The sequence below is a fragment of the Oncorhynchus gorbuscha genome, linkage group LG21, assembly GCF_021184085.1.
Source record: "Oncorhynchus gorbuscha isolate QuinsamMale2020 ecotype Even-year linkage group LG21, OgorEven_v1.0, whole genome shotgun sequence".
Lineage (NCBI taxonomy): Eukaryota > Metazoa > Chordata > Actinopteri > Salmoniformes > Salmonidae > Oncorhynchus > Oncorhynchus gorbuscha.
In genome coordinates this window covers 14,066,894-14,084,979 of record NC_060193.1, presented here as the reverse complement: position 1 = coordinate 14,084,979, position 18,086 = coordinate 14,066,894, and the positions used below count along the sequence as shown (strand labels likewise).

Below are 18,086 nucleotides of genomic sequence, written 5' to 3'. Positions count from 1 at the left end.
CATTACTCATACTCTGCGGCAGGTAGCCTAGTGGTTAGAGCGTTGGACAAGTAACCGAAAGATTGCAAGATCGAATCCCCGAGCTCACAAGGTAAAAATCTGTCGTTCTGACCCTGAATAAGGCAGTTAACCCACTGTTCCTAGGCGGTCATTGAAAATAAGAATTTGTTCTTAACTGACTTGCGGAGTACAATAAAAAAATATCACATGTATATACTGTATTTTATACCATGTATTGCACTTTTGCTACACTCGTATTAACATCTGCTAACCATGTGTATGTGACAAATAACATTGATTTGATTTAGACCCTGAGTTTATTTGAAACAGGCGTTTAGTTGCTGAAATGTGTTGTTGCATAGCTATATGAGACTGGGTTTAATTAAAGTTTTACGGTAGATTGATTGTCATCAATACAGTCCAATCTTAAACTGTCGCGTTTCCTTGGAGTCTCTCACCAGGCTAGCCCCCTTCAGTTCCACAGACACCTGGAAGAGAAATGACATACAGAAACTCTTTCATGTACTAATTGAGTAGTGACTCGCTAACACGTTCTCTTCTTACAATAACAACTTGGCAATAATATAATAAGACCCAGAGTTAGGGTTGATTACATTTCAATTCAGTCTAATTCAGGAAGTAAACTGAAATTCCATAATTGAAACTCATTAAGGTATATTGAAATTAAAATAAATAAAATAAAGTTTATTTCCTGAAATGGAATAAACCCCAACTCTGATGAAAGCACAATGTCTTCATTGCCTGTCAGTTGCAATAAGGACAATAGTCTGTAATATGCTCCTTGTTGTTACCTGTCTGTGTGGATCCAGCCTCCTCTTCTTCCTCACGGTGGAAAATCTGTCCATCTGGCTGAGTCCTCCAGCGCAGTTGAAAGTCAGACACCCCCTGCTTCACGAGCTCTACATTCAGCTAGATTAAAGCACAAGCTTTTAGGTTAAATTGTTAGATTATTTTCTCACTCACTCTCTCTGTCTGTCTCTCCCTCCCCCTTTCCCTCCCCCTTTCCCTCTCGCTCGCCTGCTGTAGTAGCTGGTCACCGACTGCCTGGTTTGTCAGATCAGCATCTGATTGGATCTTCATCCTCACCACCGTTCTCTTTGACTTGGGGGCTGAAATACATTTGCTGATATTTTTTATGGTGCAGAATAGTTTAAATCTGTGCAATATACCGTAAATACCACAAAACTGAATATCTCTTGACAGTATGATTTTATTTAACATATTTCTTTAACAATGTGCTGTACAAAAAGGTGATTGTTTTACTAAAGTTTAGTAAGCTGAGCAATGTGTAAATTACACTGATTTGTACTAATTTGCATTGTGAAAATGTCTCCCACAGTCACAAAATAACATTCAATATAACAAAACATGAATTGTGTGGAAAAAAAGTATAATCTCCACTAAACCGAAGTCTGATACGAAAATAAGTATGTTCATTAAAGTTATTATTCGACGTACCTTCTCTGACAGAATAAATAAATGGACCAGGAAAGAAGTACCTTCTGTGGAAGACTCTGGAGTTTTGACAGTGGCAAATACTTCCACCTCACAAAGTGTGAGCCATTCCGACCTGCCAGGGATGACAACAACAACATAGCGACCCTCCATCGCATTACACTGGAAGGTGTAGGTCTTTCCTGCTGGGATGTGGGAGATGACATCACATCTGAAAGAGATAGAGAGGGTGGGGGAAGGAGGTGGGGGATAAAGAGAAATGGGGTGGGGGAGAGAGAGAGATAAGGGTGGGGGAGAGAGGGGTGAGATGAAAGAGGGAGTGGGGGGTTGTGGGAGAGAGTGAGGTGGAGTGGGAGGAGAGAGGGGGTAGGGGGAACGTGGGGGGTGAGGTCGAGAAAGAAAGGGCGTGGAGTTTGAGTTTATTTTTTTACAGGGACAGTGCACATTAATCAAAGTTTCAGTAAAAGTGATGGTTTTAGCCAGCCGGCTAATTTTCCTCCGCAGTCCCTGGGCAGGTTATTAAAGAGAATTACAATATAGACAATCATTGGGAGAGAGAGAGGGACATGATTATTATACAGTGTGTTGAAATAGTGAAAATGCCTCTTCACTACAGGAAGACTGAACATATTAACATATTTCATGAATAACAGTTTTTTTTTTGTCACATAAAATGTACAATCAATCAGATTATAGTATAATGTTATTTATTCTATTTCACTACTCACCTGGGGTTGTTGATGCCGTTGTTCTCCAGTGAGTTACCGATACGAATCTCAGCACCATCAAGCCTCTCAGGAACATCATCTCCTCTGTTGGTGATGCTGACAGCTGTCACTCTGGTCACATCCAGCAGGTCCACTCTCCACCAGGGTTTGGTCTCCTTTGCAGTGTGTGTGCAGGATCCTTTGTAATAGTCTGATTCTCTGTTCCCATCAATGGCATTGTGAGCATTGCCATACCCATTCAGTGATGACTGGCTGGCCACTCCTTTCAATGCTACATTTACTACCGGGACATAGAATGTTTTAATATAGAAATGCAAGTTATTCTTTATCATCTTACAGTGTATACATTTGACATGTTTAAAAGACGGGAGATATTAGTGGTGGGAGGGGGAGTGGAGGGGAGCGGGGTGGATGTTAGAGAATAGGTGATATTAGTGGTGGGAGAGGTTGAGGAAAGAGGAGTTTATGGGTCTGAAATAAGAGGTTAAGAGTTAAGTTATTATAACAATCTCTATATAAGACATAAATACAACATTAAAAGTGTGAATGCAGAAGCAAGTAACACCAATAAGAATATGACAGAAATCTGGAGTGATGTTCTGTCAGCAAGCACATTATTTATACTTCCAGAACATTGATGTTCTACTATATAAAAGTAATGTAAACTTGACTTGGTGATGGATGTGAAGACAGTGACAGATGATTACCTGCAGGAGTGCCATATACTTCCAACTCACACAGAGTGAGATATTCCTTCCTGACATAGATGACCACAACAACATAGCGACCCTCAATCTCATTACACTGGAAGGTGTTGGTCTTTCCTGCTGGGATGTGGGATATGACATCACATCTGAAAGAGATAGAGAGGGTGGGGGAGAGAGAGAGATGCATGATTATTGTACAGTGCGGTGCTGTAGTTTACATGCTTCTTCACAAAAGTATTACTGAAAGTATCAACACATTTAATGAATAACTGTTATTTTTACTGAATCCCATAAACTTTACAATTAATCAGAACTACCGGCTCTGACGTTTGTCGGATGCGGCGGTGCTTGCAAACTATTATGGAACACAAAGTGTAACCCAGCTGCCCATTGACACGAGCCTACCAGATGAGCTAAATGCCTTTCAAGCTCGCTTCGAGGCAAGCAACACTGAAGCATGCATGAGAGCACCAGCTGTTCTGAACGACTGTGTGATCACGCTCTCCATAGCCAATGTAAGCAAATACTTTAAAAAGGTCAACATTCACAAGGCCCCTGTTACCAGGGCGTGTACTCATGGCAGGCGCGGACAAACTGGCAAGTGTCTTCACTGACATTTTCAACCTCTCCCTGACCGAGTCTGTAATACCCACATGTTTCAAGTAGACCACCATAGTCCCTGTGCCCAAGGAAGTGAAGGTAACCTGCCTAAATGACTACCACCCCATAGCACTCGCATTGGTAGCCATGAAGTGATTTGAAAGACTGGTCATGTCTCACATCAACACCATCATCCCAGAAACCCTAGACCCACTGCAATTGGCATACTGCTCCAACAGATCCACAGATGACAAATCAAACATCATACTGCCCTTTCCCACCTGGACAAAAGGAACACCTATGTGAGAATGCTATTCATTGACAACAGCTCAGTGTTCAACACCATCGTGCCAACAAAGCTCATCACTAAGCTAAGGAACCTAGGACTAAACACCTCCCTCTACAACTGGATCCTAGACTTCCTGACAGGCCGCCATCAGGTGGTAACGGTAGGCAACACCACATCTGCCATGCTGATTCTCAACACCGGTTCCCCTCAGGGGTGCGTACTTAGTCCCCTCCTGTACTCCCTGTTCACACATGACTGCGTAGCCAAGCACAACTCCAACACCATCAGTAAGTTTGCTGATGACACAACAATGGTAGGCCTGATCACCGATAAAGATGAGACAGCCTATAGGGAGGAGGTCAAAGACCTGTCAGTGTGATGCCAGACCAACAACCTCTCCCTCAATGTAAGCAAGACAAAGGAGATGATCGTGGACCACAGGAGAAGTAGGGCCAAACAGGACTCCATTTAAATCGACAGGGCTGAATTGGAGCGGGTCAAGAGTTTCAAGTTCCTTGGTGTCCACATCCCCAACAAACTATCATGGACGAAACACGCCAAGACAGTTGTGAAGGGGCTACGACAACACCTCTTCCCCCTCAGGAGACTGAAACTATATAGATTGGGCCCCAGATCATTACAACGGTATACAGCACAATACATCACTGGAGCCAAGCTTCCTGCCATCCAAGACCTATATACCAGGTGGTGTCTGGTGAATGAAGGCCCAATAAAATTGTCAGACTCCAGTCACCCAAGTCATAGACTGTTCTCTCTCTCCTACCGCACGGCAAGCAGTACTGGAGCGCCAAGTCTAGGTCCAAAAGCCTCCTTAACAGCTTCTATCTCAAGCTATAAGACAGCTGAACAATTAATCAAATGGACACCCTGACTATTTACATTTACCCCCTGCTGCTACTCACTGTTTATCATCTTATCATCTATGCATAGTCACTTTACCCTTACTTACATGTATAAATTACCTCGACTAACCTGTGCCCCTTGTATATAGCATCGTTATTGTTATGTATTTCTACTGTGTTACTTTTAACTTTATTTAGTAAGTATTTTCACAACTATTTCTTGATCCACACTGTTGGTTAAGGGCTTGTAAGTAAACATTTCTCTGTCAGGTCTACACATGTTGTGTTCGTCGTATGTGACAAATACGATTTGATTTGAGTACAATGCTGTTCATTCGATTTCACCTGGGGTTGTTGATGCCATTGTTCTCCAGTGAGTTACCGATACGGATCTCAGCACCATCAAGTCTCTCAGGAACGTCATCTCTGTTGGTGATGGTGACAGCTGTCACTTTGTACACATCCAGCAGGTCCACTCTCCACCAGGGGTTGGTGTCCTGTGCAGTGTGGGTGCAGGATCCATAGTTTGTGTTGCTGTTCCCATCAATTGCATAGTGAGCATTGCGATCCGAAAACTGTGATGACTGAGCAGCCACTCCTCTCAATGCCACGTTGTCTGAGTGACAGAGACAGATATAATACACAGGTTCATTCATTAGTGCACACCGTAGCAATACGTTTTGCAACTGAAAACATTTTGCAGGTTAGTTCAGTTTAGTCAGTCTCCATTTTGTCCAGTTTGGTTCCTAGTGAATACACCTCAGATATACACATCCCCATCCCCCTGTACACACACACCTGCACCAACTTGTATTAAATGTAGATAGTTACCTTTAATTGGGCACTTTGTATTTGTAATTTATTATGGATTCCCATTAGCTGCTGCCAAAACAGCAGCTACTCTTCCTGGGGTCCAGCAAAATTAAGGCAGTTTATACAATTTTAAAACATTACAATACATTCACAGATTTCACAACACACTGTGTGCCTTCAGGCCCCTACTCCACCACTAGAAGAAAAAATAAACGCACACCTATTTAGGTGAGGTGCTGGCTAGCGGAGTAGAAAACTTGAAAATAAAAGAGAGCAGCACGCAAAATTTTAATTACCAACGTTTCGACAGCCAAGCTGTCTTCATCAGAGTATAATCGCAAACACTGCGGGATGACTCATTTATATAGTGTCAAAAGACACAGGTGTCTGTAATCATGGCCAAGAGTGGCCTAATATCATTGGTTAATTATCAAATATTAAAATGACGTACAAACAACAAATGGATAACATATGATCATAAATTCATTTTTCGACTACACAAGCTTACAAACAATTACAATGGCAAAGTCACTATAATCACAAGAATGGCTTCAAAGTCTACGTTGAGCCCGAAGGGAGCAAGGGTCTCTAAGTTAAAGATCCAGGCAGCCTCTCGTTTAAAAAATAAATGATCAAGACGCATTCTTGTGTTCTAACTACCTGCTTTTCAAAGCGTTCTGAACAAATTAAGGGAATCGTTCACAAACATTGGCACATTCTAAAATCCGATGATAGTCTCGGTAATGTGTTTCCGGACCTCCTCTTGGTCGTATTCTTCCGGGGCAGAAATCCCAGAGACCAATTGGTAAACTCTGATTTACCACCCCAAGATATTCCTGAACAATGTCTCTTTGCGCCCCTACTGGATGGAAATTACAAGGGTAATGGCTGTGCTCAATGCAATGGCACTTGTAAATGTAGATCCTTCAAACACCCACAAACAGGGAAATTGAACCCATTAAAAGGTGTTTTTACGTGCTCCACTATAAGGCAGTCATTCATCTTATAACTTGTCCTTGTGGTAACATTTATGTGGGTAAAACATAAAACAAAGCGTGAATTAAAAGTACGTATCTCAGAGCATCGTAGCACCATTAGGTGTAAAAACTTGACTTACCCAGTTGCGGCCCACTTCTTGGAGGCAGGCCACTCGATTTCATCTCTGCGTTAAATTGGCATCGAACATGTCACCCTCCCTAGGAGAGGGGGTGACCTTGATAATTTATTGTTAAAACGAGAAGCTGCCTGGATCTTTAACTTAAAGACTCTTGCTCCCTTCGGTCTCAAGTAGACTTTGAAGCCATTCTTGTGATTATTGTGACTTTGTAACTGTTTGTAAGCTTGTGAAGTCGAAAATGAATTTATGATCGTATGCTATCCATTTGTTGTTTGTATGCTGTTCTTTGTATGCAATTTTAAGATTTTATTATTAACCAATGACATTAGGCCTCTCTTGGCCATGATTACAGACACCTGTGTTTTTTGACACTATATAAACGAGTCATCCTGCAGTGTTTGTGACTATACCCTCTTGAAGACAGCTTGGCTGTCAAAACGTTGGTAATTACATTTTTCCATCTGAGCGCCTAGAGCATGCAGCTCTCTTTTATTTTCAACTCCACCACTATCACTATCTACCACTATCTACAGTACTAAATTCATGTGTATGTATAGTGTGTATGTTATCATTTGTGTGTGTGTATGTGTGTGTGTGTGTGTGTATGCATGTGTCTGTGCCAATGTTTGTGTCTCTTCACAGTCCCCGCTGTTCCATAAGGTGCTTTTTTAATCGGTTTATTAAATCCAATTTTACTGCTTGCATCAGTTACTTGATGTGGAATAGAGTTCCATGTAGTCATGGCTCTATGTAATACTGTGTGCCTCCCATTGGCTGTTCTGGACTTTGGGACTGTGAAGAGACCTCTTGTGGGGTATGCATGAGTGTCCGAGCTGTGTGCCAGTAGTTTAGACAGACAGCTCGGTGAATTCAACATGTCAATACCTCTCATAAATAAAAGAAGTGTTGAAGTCAATCTCTCCACTTTCAGCCAGGAGAGATTGACATGCATATTATTCATATAGCTCTCTCTGTGTACATCCAAGTACCAGCCGTGCTGCCCTGTTCTGAGCCAATTGCAATTTCCCTAAGTCATTTTGTGGCACCTGACCACACGACTGAACAGTAGTCAAGGTGCGACAAAACTAGGGCCTTTAGGACCTACCTTGTTGATAGTGTTGTTAAGAAGGCAGAGCATCGCTTTATTATAGACAAACTTCTCCCCATTTTAGCTACTGTTGTATCAATATGTTTTGACCATGACAGTTTACAATCTAGTGTTACTCCAAGCAGCTTGCTCAACTTGCTCAATTTCCACAATATTTATTACAATACTTAGTTGAGGTTTTGGGGTTTAGTGACATTAACTGAATGAAAGTTATTACTAGGCCTAGCTTCTGTCACAGCGGCCAATGCTTGTACTTCATGCATTGATTAGTTGATTTATTTACTTATTCATTCATGTTTTTATTTATTCTTTTTCTTCATGTATTGCTTCTGTCACAGTGGCCAATACTGATACTTCGTTCATTGATTCATTGATTTAGATTGTTTGTTTTGTCTGTCTGTCTTTTTTGTGTGATTGGTTTTGTGTCTGTCTGTCTGTCTGCTTTATTAAAAATGCATTTACCTATTTGCACGGTGACCCTCAGAAAGAGTAGGAAAATCCCTGTAAAGCCACAATAAGCATATGAATGATTAGTCATAATTAATCAATGTGAATGCACTATATGACAAGTTCTCTAATATGCTATAGGGTAATAATAGTAATGCTGATCATTAAAGATCTTTGACTTAGAGATGGAAGGGTTGGGGTCGATTCAATTTCTGTAAATCAGGAAGCACACTGAAATTCAAATCATTTGTTAAACTCTGAGTGGTTGTTTTGGGCTCTGTACATGAAAATAGAAAGTGACACATCATTTGAAAACTACAGGCCTTGTCTTTTTGGAAATGGAACTAAAATCTTACTGCTGACAATGTCATAAGAATCTCTTAGAGTTGAACTTCATTGGAATACGGTTCACGTTCTGATTTGACAGGAACTGAAATAGAATTGACCCTAAACCTTGTAGGGATTTAGTTCTCACCAGAGACAGGGATAGCTCTCCTACTCCACTCCATGGATCTGGGATGTAGCAACATATTCATCAGTCAATATGAATTAATAACGTTAAACATTTCCCTCTTTTAATTATCAGTTAATATGATCTATTTCTAGGTATCCAACATCTGAAATTTGCTGTAGAACGTGGATGTACTATTCTTGTCCTTTTCAGCATTTCCATGTCACACATACCACAACAATAATAACCTTTCATTAATGTGATAATAACCCATTTTCTTTACTTATATATTATCATAATTCTTTATTATAGTATTCGCCAAGGTTTTGAATAATAAAACAGTATATCCAAACATAAGATTAACATACCTGTATTGACAGGGCTATCTTGTCTTTTGCTGAATCCCTCGCTCCTGTCCTCCTTCTCAGTGTGCGTGATGGATTCTTCTTACTCTCTTTTCTCTCTCTCTGTCTGGCAAACATGCAAACCTGGGTCATGTTCATTAGTGAACACAACAGAAAAAATGTTGCAACTTTTTGCAACTGAAAACAAAAATGTGTGTTTGTGATTGGAAAATATCAGATAGTCCCTCACTCCTTGTTACAATCTGTTTTCTTCCGTTTGGTGCCTTATGAACACAACCCTCTATTAGCCAAAGTTGGGGAGGTTAAGGTGAGGTGTATTTGGTTAGCAGTGAGCTGTAGCCCACCACCCTGTGTGTGCCGGTGTGTGTGCTGGTGTGTTTGCCGGTGTGTTTGCCGGTGTGTGTGTGTGTGGTGTTGTTTCCTGGGGATTTGTTTAACAGTCATCCAGATAACCTCATCCTTTCCCTGAGGTGTCAATAGTTACACAACTTCAGCCTTTTCCGTCCCTGATGGAAACTGTTTGAATCTGATGGAAACAGTGGATGCTCCTCAGAGGAGGAAGTGGAGGACCATCCTCCTTGGTGAATTTCATACAAATTTAAACGGTGTAACATTTTTAAAGTGATATTTTTTAGATACAACTAGTATATTAAATATAATTACATGTCACCAAACAATAGATTAAAACACACTAGTTTGCAAAGAAGGTCTACATTAGCCTCAAAAGCACTCTGTATGGTTGTACCATTGTGTAGCCAGAAGACAGCTAGCTTCCGTCCTCCTCTGGGTACATTGACGTCAATACAAAACCTAGGAGGCTCATGGTTCTCACCCTCTTCCATAGACTTACACAGTAATTATGACAACATCTGGAGGACGTCCTCCAGCCTATCTGAGCTCTTGCAGCATGAACTGACATGTTGTCCACCCAATCAAAGGATCAGAGAATGAATCTAGTACTGAATGCATACGATACAGCTAGCTAGCACTGCATTGCATAAAATGTGGTGAGTAGTTGACTCAAAGAGAGAGAAAGACAATAGTTGAACAGTTTTGAACAAATTAAAGTAAACTCACCCCATTCCGTACAAATGTGCGTAACCGCGACATTCAAATGAAGCTACAAAGAAAACTAATGGGACTGTAGCAATTATGTTGACTTCAAAATCGGGGGTGTGAACTAGGTTTCTATTCAAGCGTTGATCGACATGGTAATTGCTCTATGGTATTGGAGAAAAGTTGAAAAGATGGACCCTCCGTTACATCTAAACGTGTCATGTCGTAACGTACAGCACACATAAAGCTACTATTTATGTCTTACAATCTCTCTCCACCAGGTGTAGCACTTCTCTCATCCTTTAAAAACAAGAAATGGACAGTGACGGGGGTAAGAGGGGATACCTGGTCATTTTTTTGCATCATCATTGCATGCGATCATCATTCTCAAAGCCACTGTTTACTTCTAAGATCACTTTAGCACCGCCCTAAAAACCTGATTCAAATTCGTAAAAAAACATTCAAATAGGTATGTAATGACCCATTATATAAACTCTTTATAGTGTTTTATTTACATTTTAGAGGCGATAAGCTGATAAATTGGACAGATGGAGTGAAAAAATAATTAATTCCCTCGGTCTCACTACCACGCATTAGTTTCGCTTCCCCACCCGCCATTTTTAAAAAGACCAGACGGGGCTCATTGCCTGCTTGAATTATGCAGAAACGGGCAGCGTTTAGGTCATGTAATAGATTCTGTTGGAAAGGGGAGAAATTGTGCTTTACACTGGTATTGACATTACAGTTGATCTGGAAGTATTACGTTTTTATAGCCGCTAAAATAAGGGCGATGTTTACGTGAGTTTACGTTAATGTATTACAAAATGAAGGAGAAGCAAGAGAGAGATTTTTTTTCACTTTCAGATACTTGGCTAGTTTACCTGGTTAGTTTAGCCTACTGAAACAACCTGCTCAAAGAGAGGGATGCTATGTTAGCTAGCTGGCTATGACCAGCAACACTGTTACGGAGTCTAGTTGATAGGTAATCGACTATTCGGACTGTTCCCCGGACTCCACGTGTAGGGATGTGTACAATGCACAACCAAGGCTATTGAACTTGACATTGGTGTCTGTCTTTATTCCTTTATCCAACACATCATACTGAAACAAACACTGGAACTCTTCCAATTCGTATTTATTTTAAACTTTATTTAACTAGGCAAGTGAGTTACTTACGCGTTAGTTCTGTTAGCTATGCTGACTATGACGTTACTTGAGCTAATATGGTGACAACGATGTAGGCTGTGTGTAGCAGTTTGGTTTGGAAAGGTGTTTTCGTCTGGTCACATACAGCTGATGTGTTGTGCATTGAAGTCCACAAGCGAACGGACAAGGTGAGAGGAGGAGAGCGCATAGAAGGAATACATTGTGGCTGCTATAAAAGTGAACTGTGTTTACGCATGATTAGGGGTGTAATTCATTCCACCGATTCTGTTGAAAAAAAAGTTTCTTAAACGGAAGCAAACGGAACAAAATGGGGATAAACATACATTAATTTGTCCAATAGCAACTCTCTTTTGCAACTGTTGGACTAATGATTACACACTATATCAGCTATATGTTGTATGTGTCAAACTGCTTTGCTTTATATTGGCCAGGACGCAATTGTAAATGAGAACTTGTTCTCAACTTGCCTACCTGATTAAATAAAGGTGAAATAAATAAATAAAATATGCAAGCAATATTGTGCAAGGCGGTATTGAATGTCACTGTCTGTCCATGTGTCACTGTCTGCCCCCTCAAATTTGTCTCTCGATCTTTGTGCACCTGCATTGTAAACTTTCATTCATAGGTTAAGTTGTAGCAACTTCGTTATGGGTACAAGGAAAATTTGAGTATCATGTAGTAGCCTGAACCCATCGCAGTTCCATTGAACTGGATGAATGGGATATGAATGAGATCCAATATGCTGTAATAGAAATTAGGCCATGTTCATGTGAATTTTTTTTGTCCTCCCTCATCATACACGACATTGACCGCAGCTAGATAGAATCAGTGTGAATCTGATGGAAACTGTGAAATTCTGATGGTAATTGTATGAATTTGATTGAAACTGTAAATCTGACAGAAGCTGTGTAAATCTGACAGAAACTGTAAATCTGATGGAAACTGTGTGAATCTGACAGAAAATGTGTAAATTTGACAGAAACTGTAAATCTGATGGAAACTGTGTGAATCTGACAGAAAATGTGTAAATTTGACAGAAACTGTAAATCTGATGGAAACTGTGTGAATCTGACGGAAACTGTGTAAATCTGACGGAAACTGTGTGAATCTGATGGAAACTGTGTAAATCTGATGGAAACTGTAAATCTGATGGAAACTGTGTAAATCTGACGGAAACTGTGTAAATCTGATGGAAACTGTGTAAATCTGATGGAAACTGTATGAATCTGATGGAAACTGTGTGAATCTGATGGAAACTGTGTAAATCTGATGGAAACTGCATGAATCTGATGGAAACTGTGTAAATCTGATGGAAACTGTGTAAATCTGATGGAAACTGTATGAATCTGATGGAAACTGTGTGAATATGTTGGATACTGTTTGAATCTATTGGGTCATTCTTGAGTTCTGGTGTTAAACTGTCTCTTGACTTTGGCACCATGTAAAAGAAAAAAGAAAAAAACATGACAAATAATACAATTCCTCTTAAATTTAACTGTTTTTCCCCCCTGTTTTGTGTCATTTGTGTAATTGGTGTAATGCATTCAAAATAACTAATTACAAATATATACAAGGACATTAAGCATTCTCTCCAGTGGCAAACTGTTATCGGGGGAGGGGTCTAGATTCAAGACAATTATTAGCTAATCACGCTCTTTTAGTATTTCATACATTTGAGGATTCCATTGATCATTTGTTGTCTAAATCCAGTGACATTTGTTGTTACTGTAACTAATTGATTATTAATCATGACACTTTAGACAATAATTGTTTTATGATTGATTTCAGAAAACCCTTCTTTACCTGAAATGTCTCATTGGTGATACTGCTGCTACTGGTGGCACAATGTTATCATAATGGTAAAGCATTTTCCATGTCATTTAAGCTGGGATTTTAGTTGATTTAGAATGGAGGTCAAAAGTTACATTTTCTAAATGCCTAATTGCCACCGTAACTCAAGAATAACCCTTTTGGAAACTGTGAGTCTGTTGGAAACTGTGAATCTGATGGAAACTATGTGAATCTGTTGGAAATTAAATATGTCATTGTAAATATTCAAATATCATAAATAAAGCCAAAGCTGAAATGAGTCGTTTCTACTTTAACAATAATGCAGCTTTTTTATTTGTTTCCATTCCCCTCCTAAGTCTGCTCTCTATTTCAGTGTCCTCCTTACTTCCTAATTGTTTTAACTTATATATTATCATCATTCTTTATTATAATATTAGCCAAGGTTATCGAACAATCAAACAATATAAATAAACATATATTGTACCTGTATTGAGAGGGTTATATCTTGTCATTCGCTTGAATCCCTCGCTCCTCTCCTCCGTCTCAGTGTGCGTGATGGATCTTCTTGCTCTTTTTTCCCTCCCTCTGTCTGGCAAACATGCAAATCTGGGTCATGTTCATTAGGACACACAAAATAAATAAAACAACTTTTTCCAACAGGAAACAAAAATGATTATTTGTTATTGGATAAGATCAGGTAGTCCCTCACTCACGGTTTCAATCTGTTTTCTTTCCATTGTTGCCTTATGAATACAACCCTGTATTATCCAATCAATGGGAAGGTAAGGTGAGGTTTCTTTGGTTACCAGTGGTCCGTAGCCCACCATCCCATGTGTGTGTGTGTGTGTGTGTGTGTGTGTGTGTGTGTGTGTGTGTGTGTGTGTGTGTGTGTGTGTGTGTGTGTGTGTGTGTGTGTGTGTGTGTGTGTGTGTGTGTGTGTTGTTTGTTTGTATGTGTGGTGTTTCCCGGTGGGATTTGTTTAGCAGTCATCCAGAGAACCTCATCTACTACCTGAGGTGAAATATGTCAACTGTGGTTTTTTTAACAACAGTGCTTTTACTCAGAATACATCTCACTTTAATGAATTACAATCAATTAATATATTACTCAAATGTATAATAATGTATATTCAACTTTGAAGTTGTATTTTTATTAAACCTCTGCTATCAAACCTGAACTGTATCTTAGAGGTGACATACACTTAAAGACAAAACCAAACAGAAAAATATATTATAATTAGTTATACATGTTTTCTCCCAGTAAGAAAGAATAACATATTCTACTATTTGTATAATTTATTCAGTTTAATCTAAAACTATTTAGTCTCCCTGGAGGGTCTTGGTGCTGGGGTCTCACATGTCCATAACCCACAACCTCAAGAGTGTGTGTGTGTTTTTATTTAACTAGGCAAGTCAGTTAATCATTCTTATTCACAATGACAATAACTAGGAACAGTGCTGCCCTGTTCAGGGGCAGAACGACAGATTGTTACCTAGTCAGCTCAGGGATTATATCTAGCAACCTTTCAGTTACTGGCCCAACACTGTGAGTGTGCGCGTGTGTGCATGTGTGATCAAACATGACAACATTCTGCTGGACGAACACAGTAAGATGGCTCAGCCAATCATATCTGATTTTTGGTATGCTTAGCTCGCCAGTCTAATAGAGATCAATATAATTACTGGGGTGGATTAACTGTGTATTGTTGTGTTTTGTTGTAGGTGGTACAGATTCTGATTCCACCAACATGCACTTCCAACCCCTAGCTCTGCACAAAGTAAGGGTAAGTTGGCCGAAGTATTTACAATAGAGGTCGACCGATTATGATTTTTTTAACGCCGACACTGATTATTGGAGGACCAAAAAAAGCAGATACCGATTAATCGGCCGATTATTATTTATTTATTTAGTTATTTGTAATAATGACAATTACAACAATACTGAATGAACACTTATTTTAACTTAATATAATACCATTTTTAAAAAGCAATTTAGCCTCAAATAAATAATGAAACATGTTCAATTTGGTTTAAATAATGCAAAAACAAAGTGTTGGAGAAGTAAAAGTGCAATATGTGCCATGTAAAAAAGCTAACGTTTGAGTTCCTTGCTCAGAACATTAGAACATATGAAAGTTGGTGGTTCCTTTTAACATGAGACTTCAATATTCCAAGGTAAGAGGTTTTAGGTTGTAGTTAATATAGTATTTACATTTACATTTAAGTCATTTAGCAGACGCTCTTATCCAGAGCGACTTACAAATTGGTGCGTTCACCTTATGACATCCAGTGGAGCAGCCACTTTACAATAGTGCATCTAAATCTTTTAAGGGGGGGGGTGAGAAGGATTACTTTATCCTATCCTAGGTATTCCTTAAAGAGGTGGGGTTTCAGGTGTCTCCGGAAGGTGGTGATTGACTCCGCTTTCCTGGCGTCGTGAGGGAGTTTGTTCCACCATTGGGGGGCCAGAGCAGCGAACAGTTTTGACTGGGCTGAGCGGGAACTGTACTTCCTCAGTGGTAGGGAGGCGAGCAGGCCAGAGGTGGATGAACGCAGTGCCCTTGTTTGGGTGTGGGCCTGATCAGAGCCTGGAGGTACTGAGGTGCCGTTCCCCTCACAGCTCCGTAGGCAAGCACCATGGTCTTGTAGCGGATGCGAGCTTCAACTGGAAGCCAGTGGAGAGAGCGGAGGAGCGGGGTGACGTGAGAGAACTTGGGAAGGTTGAACACCAGACGGGCTGCGGCGTTCTGGATGAGTTGTAGGGGTTTAATGGCACAGGCAGGGAGCCCAGCCAACAGCGAGTTGCAGTAATCCAGACGGGAGATGACAAGTGCCTGGATTAGGACCTGCGCCGCTTCCTGTGTGAGGCAGGGTCGTACTCTGCGGATGTTGTAGAGCATGAACCTACAGGAACGGGCCACCGCCTTGATGTTAGTTGAGAACGACAGGGTGTTGTCCAGGATCACGCCAAGGTTCTTAGCGCTCTGGGAGGAGGACACAATGGAGTTGTCAACCGTGATGGCGAGATCATGGAACGGGCAGTCCTTCCCGGGAGGAAGAGCAGCTCCGTCTTGCCGAGGTTCAGCTTGAGGTGGTGATCCGTCATCCACACTGATATGTCTGCCAGACATGCAGAGATGCGATTTGCCACCTGGTCATCAGAAGGGGGAAAGGAGAAGATTAATTGTGTGTCGTCTACATAGCAATGATAGGAGAGACCATGTGAGGTTATGACAGAGCCAAGTGACTTGGTGTATAGCGAGAATAGGAGAGGGCCTAGAACAGAGCCCTGGGGGACACCAGTGGTGAGAGCGCGTGGTGAGGAGACAGATTCTCGCCACGCCACCTGGTAGGAGCGACCTGTCAGGTAGGACGCAATCCAAGCGTGGGCCGCGCCGGAGATGCCCAACTCTGAGAGGGTGGAGAGGATGATCTGATGGTTCACAGTATCGAAGGCAGCCGATAGATCTAGAAGGATGAGAGCAGAGGAGAGAGTTAGCTTTAGCAGTGCGGAGCGCCTCCGTGATACAGAGGAGAGCAGTCTCAGTTGAATGACTAGTCTTGAAACCTGACTGATTTGGATCAAGAAGGTCATTCAGAGAGAGATAGCGGGAGAGCTGGCCAAGGACGGCACGTTCAAGAGTTTTGGAGAGAAAAGAAAGAAGGGATACTGGTCTGTAATTGTTGACATCGGAGGGATCGAGTGTATGTTTTTTCAGAAGGGGTGCAACTCTCGCTCTCTTGAAGACGGAAGGGACGTAGCCAGCGGTCAGGGATGAGTTGATGAGCGAGGTGAGGTAAGGGAGAAGGTCTCCGGAAATGGTCTGGAGAAGAGAGGAGGGGATAGGGTCAAGCGGGCAGGTTGTTGGGCGGCCGGCCGTCACAAGACGCGAGATTTCATCTGGAGAGAGAGGGGAGAACGAGGTCAGAGCACATGGTAGGGCAGTGTGAGCAGAACCAACGGTGTCGTTTGACTTAGCAAACGAGGATCGGATGTCGTCGACCTTCTTTTCAAAATGGTTGACGAAGTCATCTGCAGAGAGGGAGGAGGGGGGGAGGGAGAGGAGGATTCAGGAGGGAGGAGAAGGTGGCAAAGAGCTTCCTAGGGTTAGAGGCAGATGCTTGGAATTTAGAGTGGTAGAAAGTGGCTTTAGCAGCAGAGACAGAGGAGGAAAATGTAGAGAGGAGGGAGTGAAAGGATGCCAGGTCCGCAGGGAGGCGAGTTTTCCTCCATTTCCGCTCGGCTGCCCGGAGCCCTGTTCTGTGAGCTCGCAATGAGTCGTCGAGCCACGGAGCGGGAGGGGAGGACCGAGCCGGCCTGGAGGATAGGGGACATAGAGAGTCAAAGGATGCAGAAAGGGAGGAGAGGAGGGTTGAGGAGGCAGAATCAGGAGATAGGTTGGAGAAGGTTTGAGCAGAGGGAAGAGATGATAGGATGGAAGAGGAGAGAGTAGCGGGGGAGAGAGAGCGAAGGTTGGGACGGCGCGATACCATCCGAGTAGGGGCAGTGTGGGAAGTGTTGGATGAGAGCGAGAGGGAAAAGGATACAAGGTGGTGGTCGGAGACTTGGAGGGGAGTTGCAATGAGGTTAGTGGAAGAACAGCATCTAGTAAAGATGAGGTCGAGCGTATTGCCTGCCTTGTGAGTAGGGGGGGAAGGTGAGAGGGTGAGGTCAAAAGAGGAGAGGAGTGGAAAGAAGGAGGCAGAGAGGAATGAGTCAAAGGTAGACGTGGGGAGGTTAAAGTCGCCCAGAACTGTGAGAGGTGAGCCGTCCTCAGGAAAGGGGTGTGCGAGAACACGTGGGCGGACGAAGAGAGAGCAGTGGGAGTAGCAGTGTTATCTGTGGTGATCCATGTTTCCGTCAGTGCCAAGAAGGTGAGGGACTGGAGGGAGGCATAGGCTGAGATGAACTCTGCCTTGTTGGCCGCAGATCGGCAGTTTCAGAGGCTACCGGAGACCTGGAACTCCACGTGGGTCGTGCACGCTGGGACCACCAGATTAGGGTGGCCGCGGCCACGCGGTGTGGAGCGTTTGTATGGTCTGTGCAGAGAGGAGAGAACAGGGATAGACAGACACATAGTTGACAGGCTACAGAAGAGGCTACGCTAA

At 42.0% G+C, this 18,086-nt stretch overlaps 1 protein-coding gene across 1 annotated transcript in view; it reads right to left on the bottom strand.

Annotated features, from left to right (window-relative positions):
- Positions 1-950: 950 nt before the first annotated feature.
- The window catches only part of LOC124008884, a 61,214-nt gene continuing 44,078 nt past the window's right edge, over positions 951-18,086 (bottom strand). The window contains exons 5-10 of the mRNA XM_046320480.1: positions 5,009-5,279; positions 2,912-3,057; positions 2,205-2,484; positions 1,521-1,687; positions 998-1,130; positions 951-954 (exon numbers count right to left, since the gene is read on the bottom strand). Coding sequence (XP_046176436.1) covers positions 951-954; positions 998-1,130; positions 1,521-1,687; positions 2,205-2,484; positions 2,912-3,057; positions 5,009-5,279 — 1,001 coding nt within the window. The remainder of the gene's footprint in view (positions 955-997; positions 1,131-1,520; positions 1,688-2,204; positions 2,485-2,911; positions 3,058-5,008; positions 5,280-18,086) is intronic.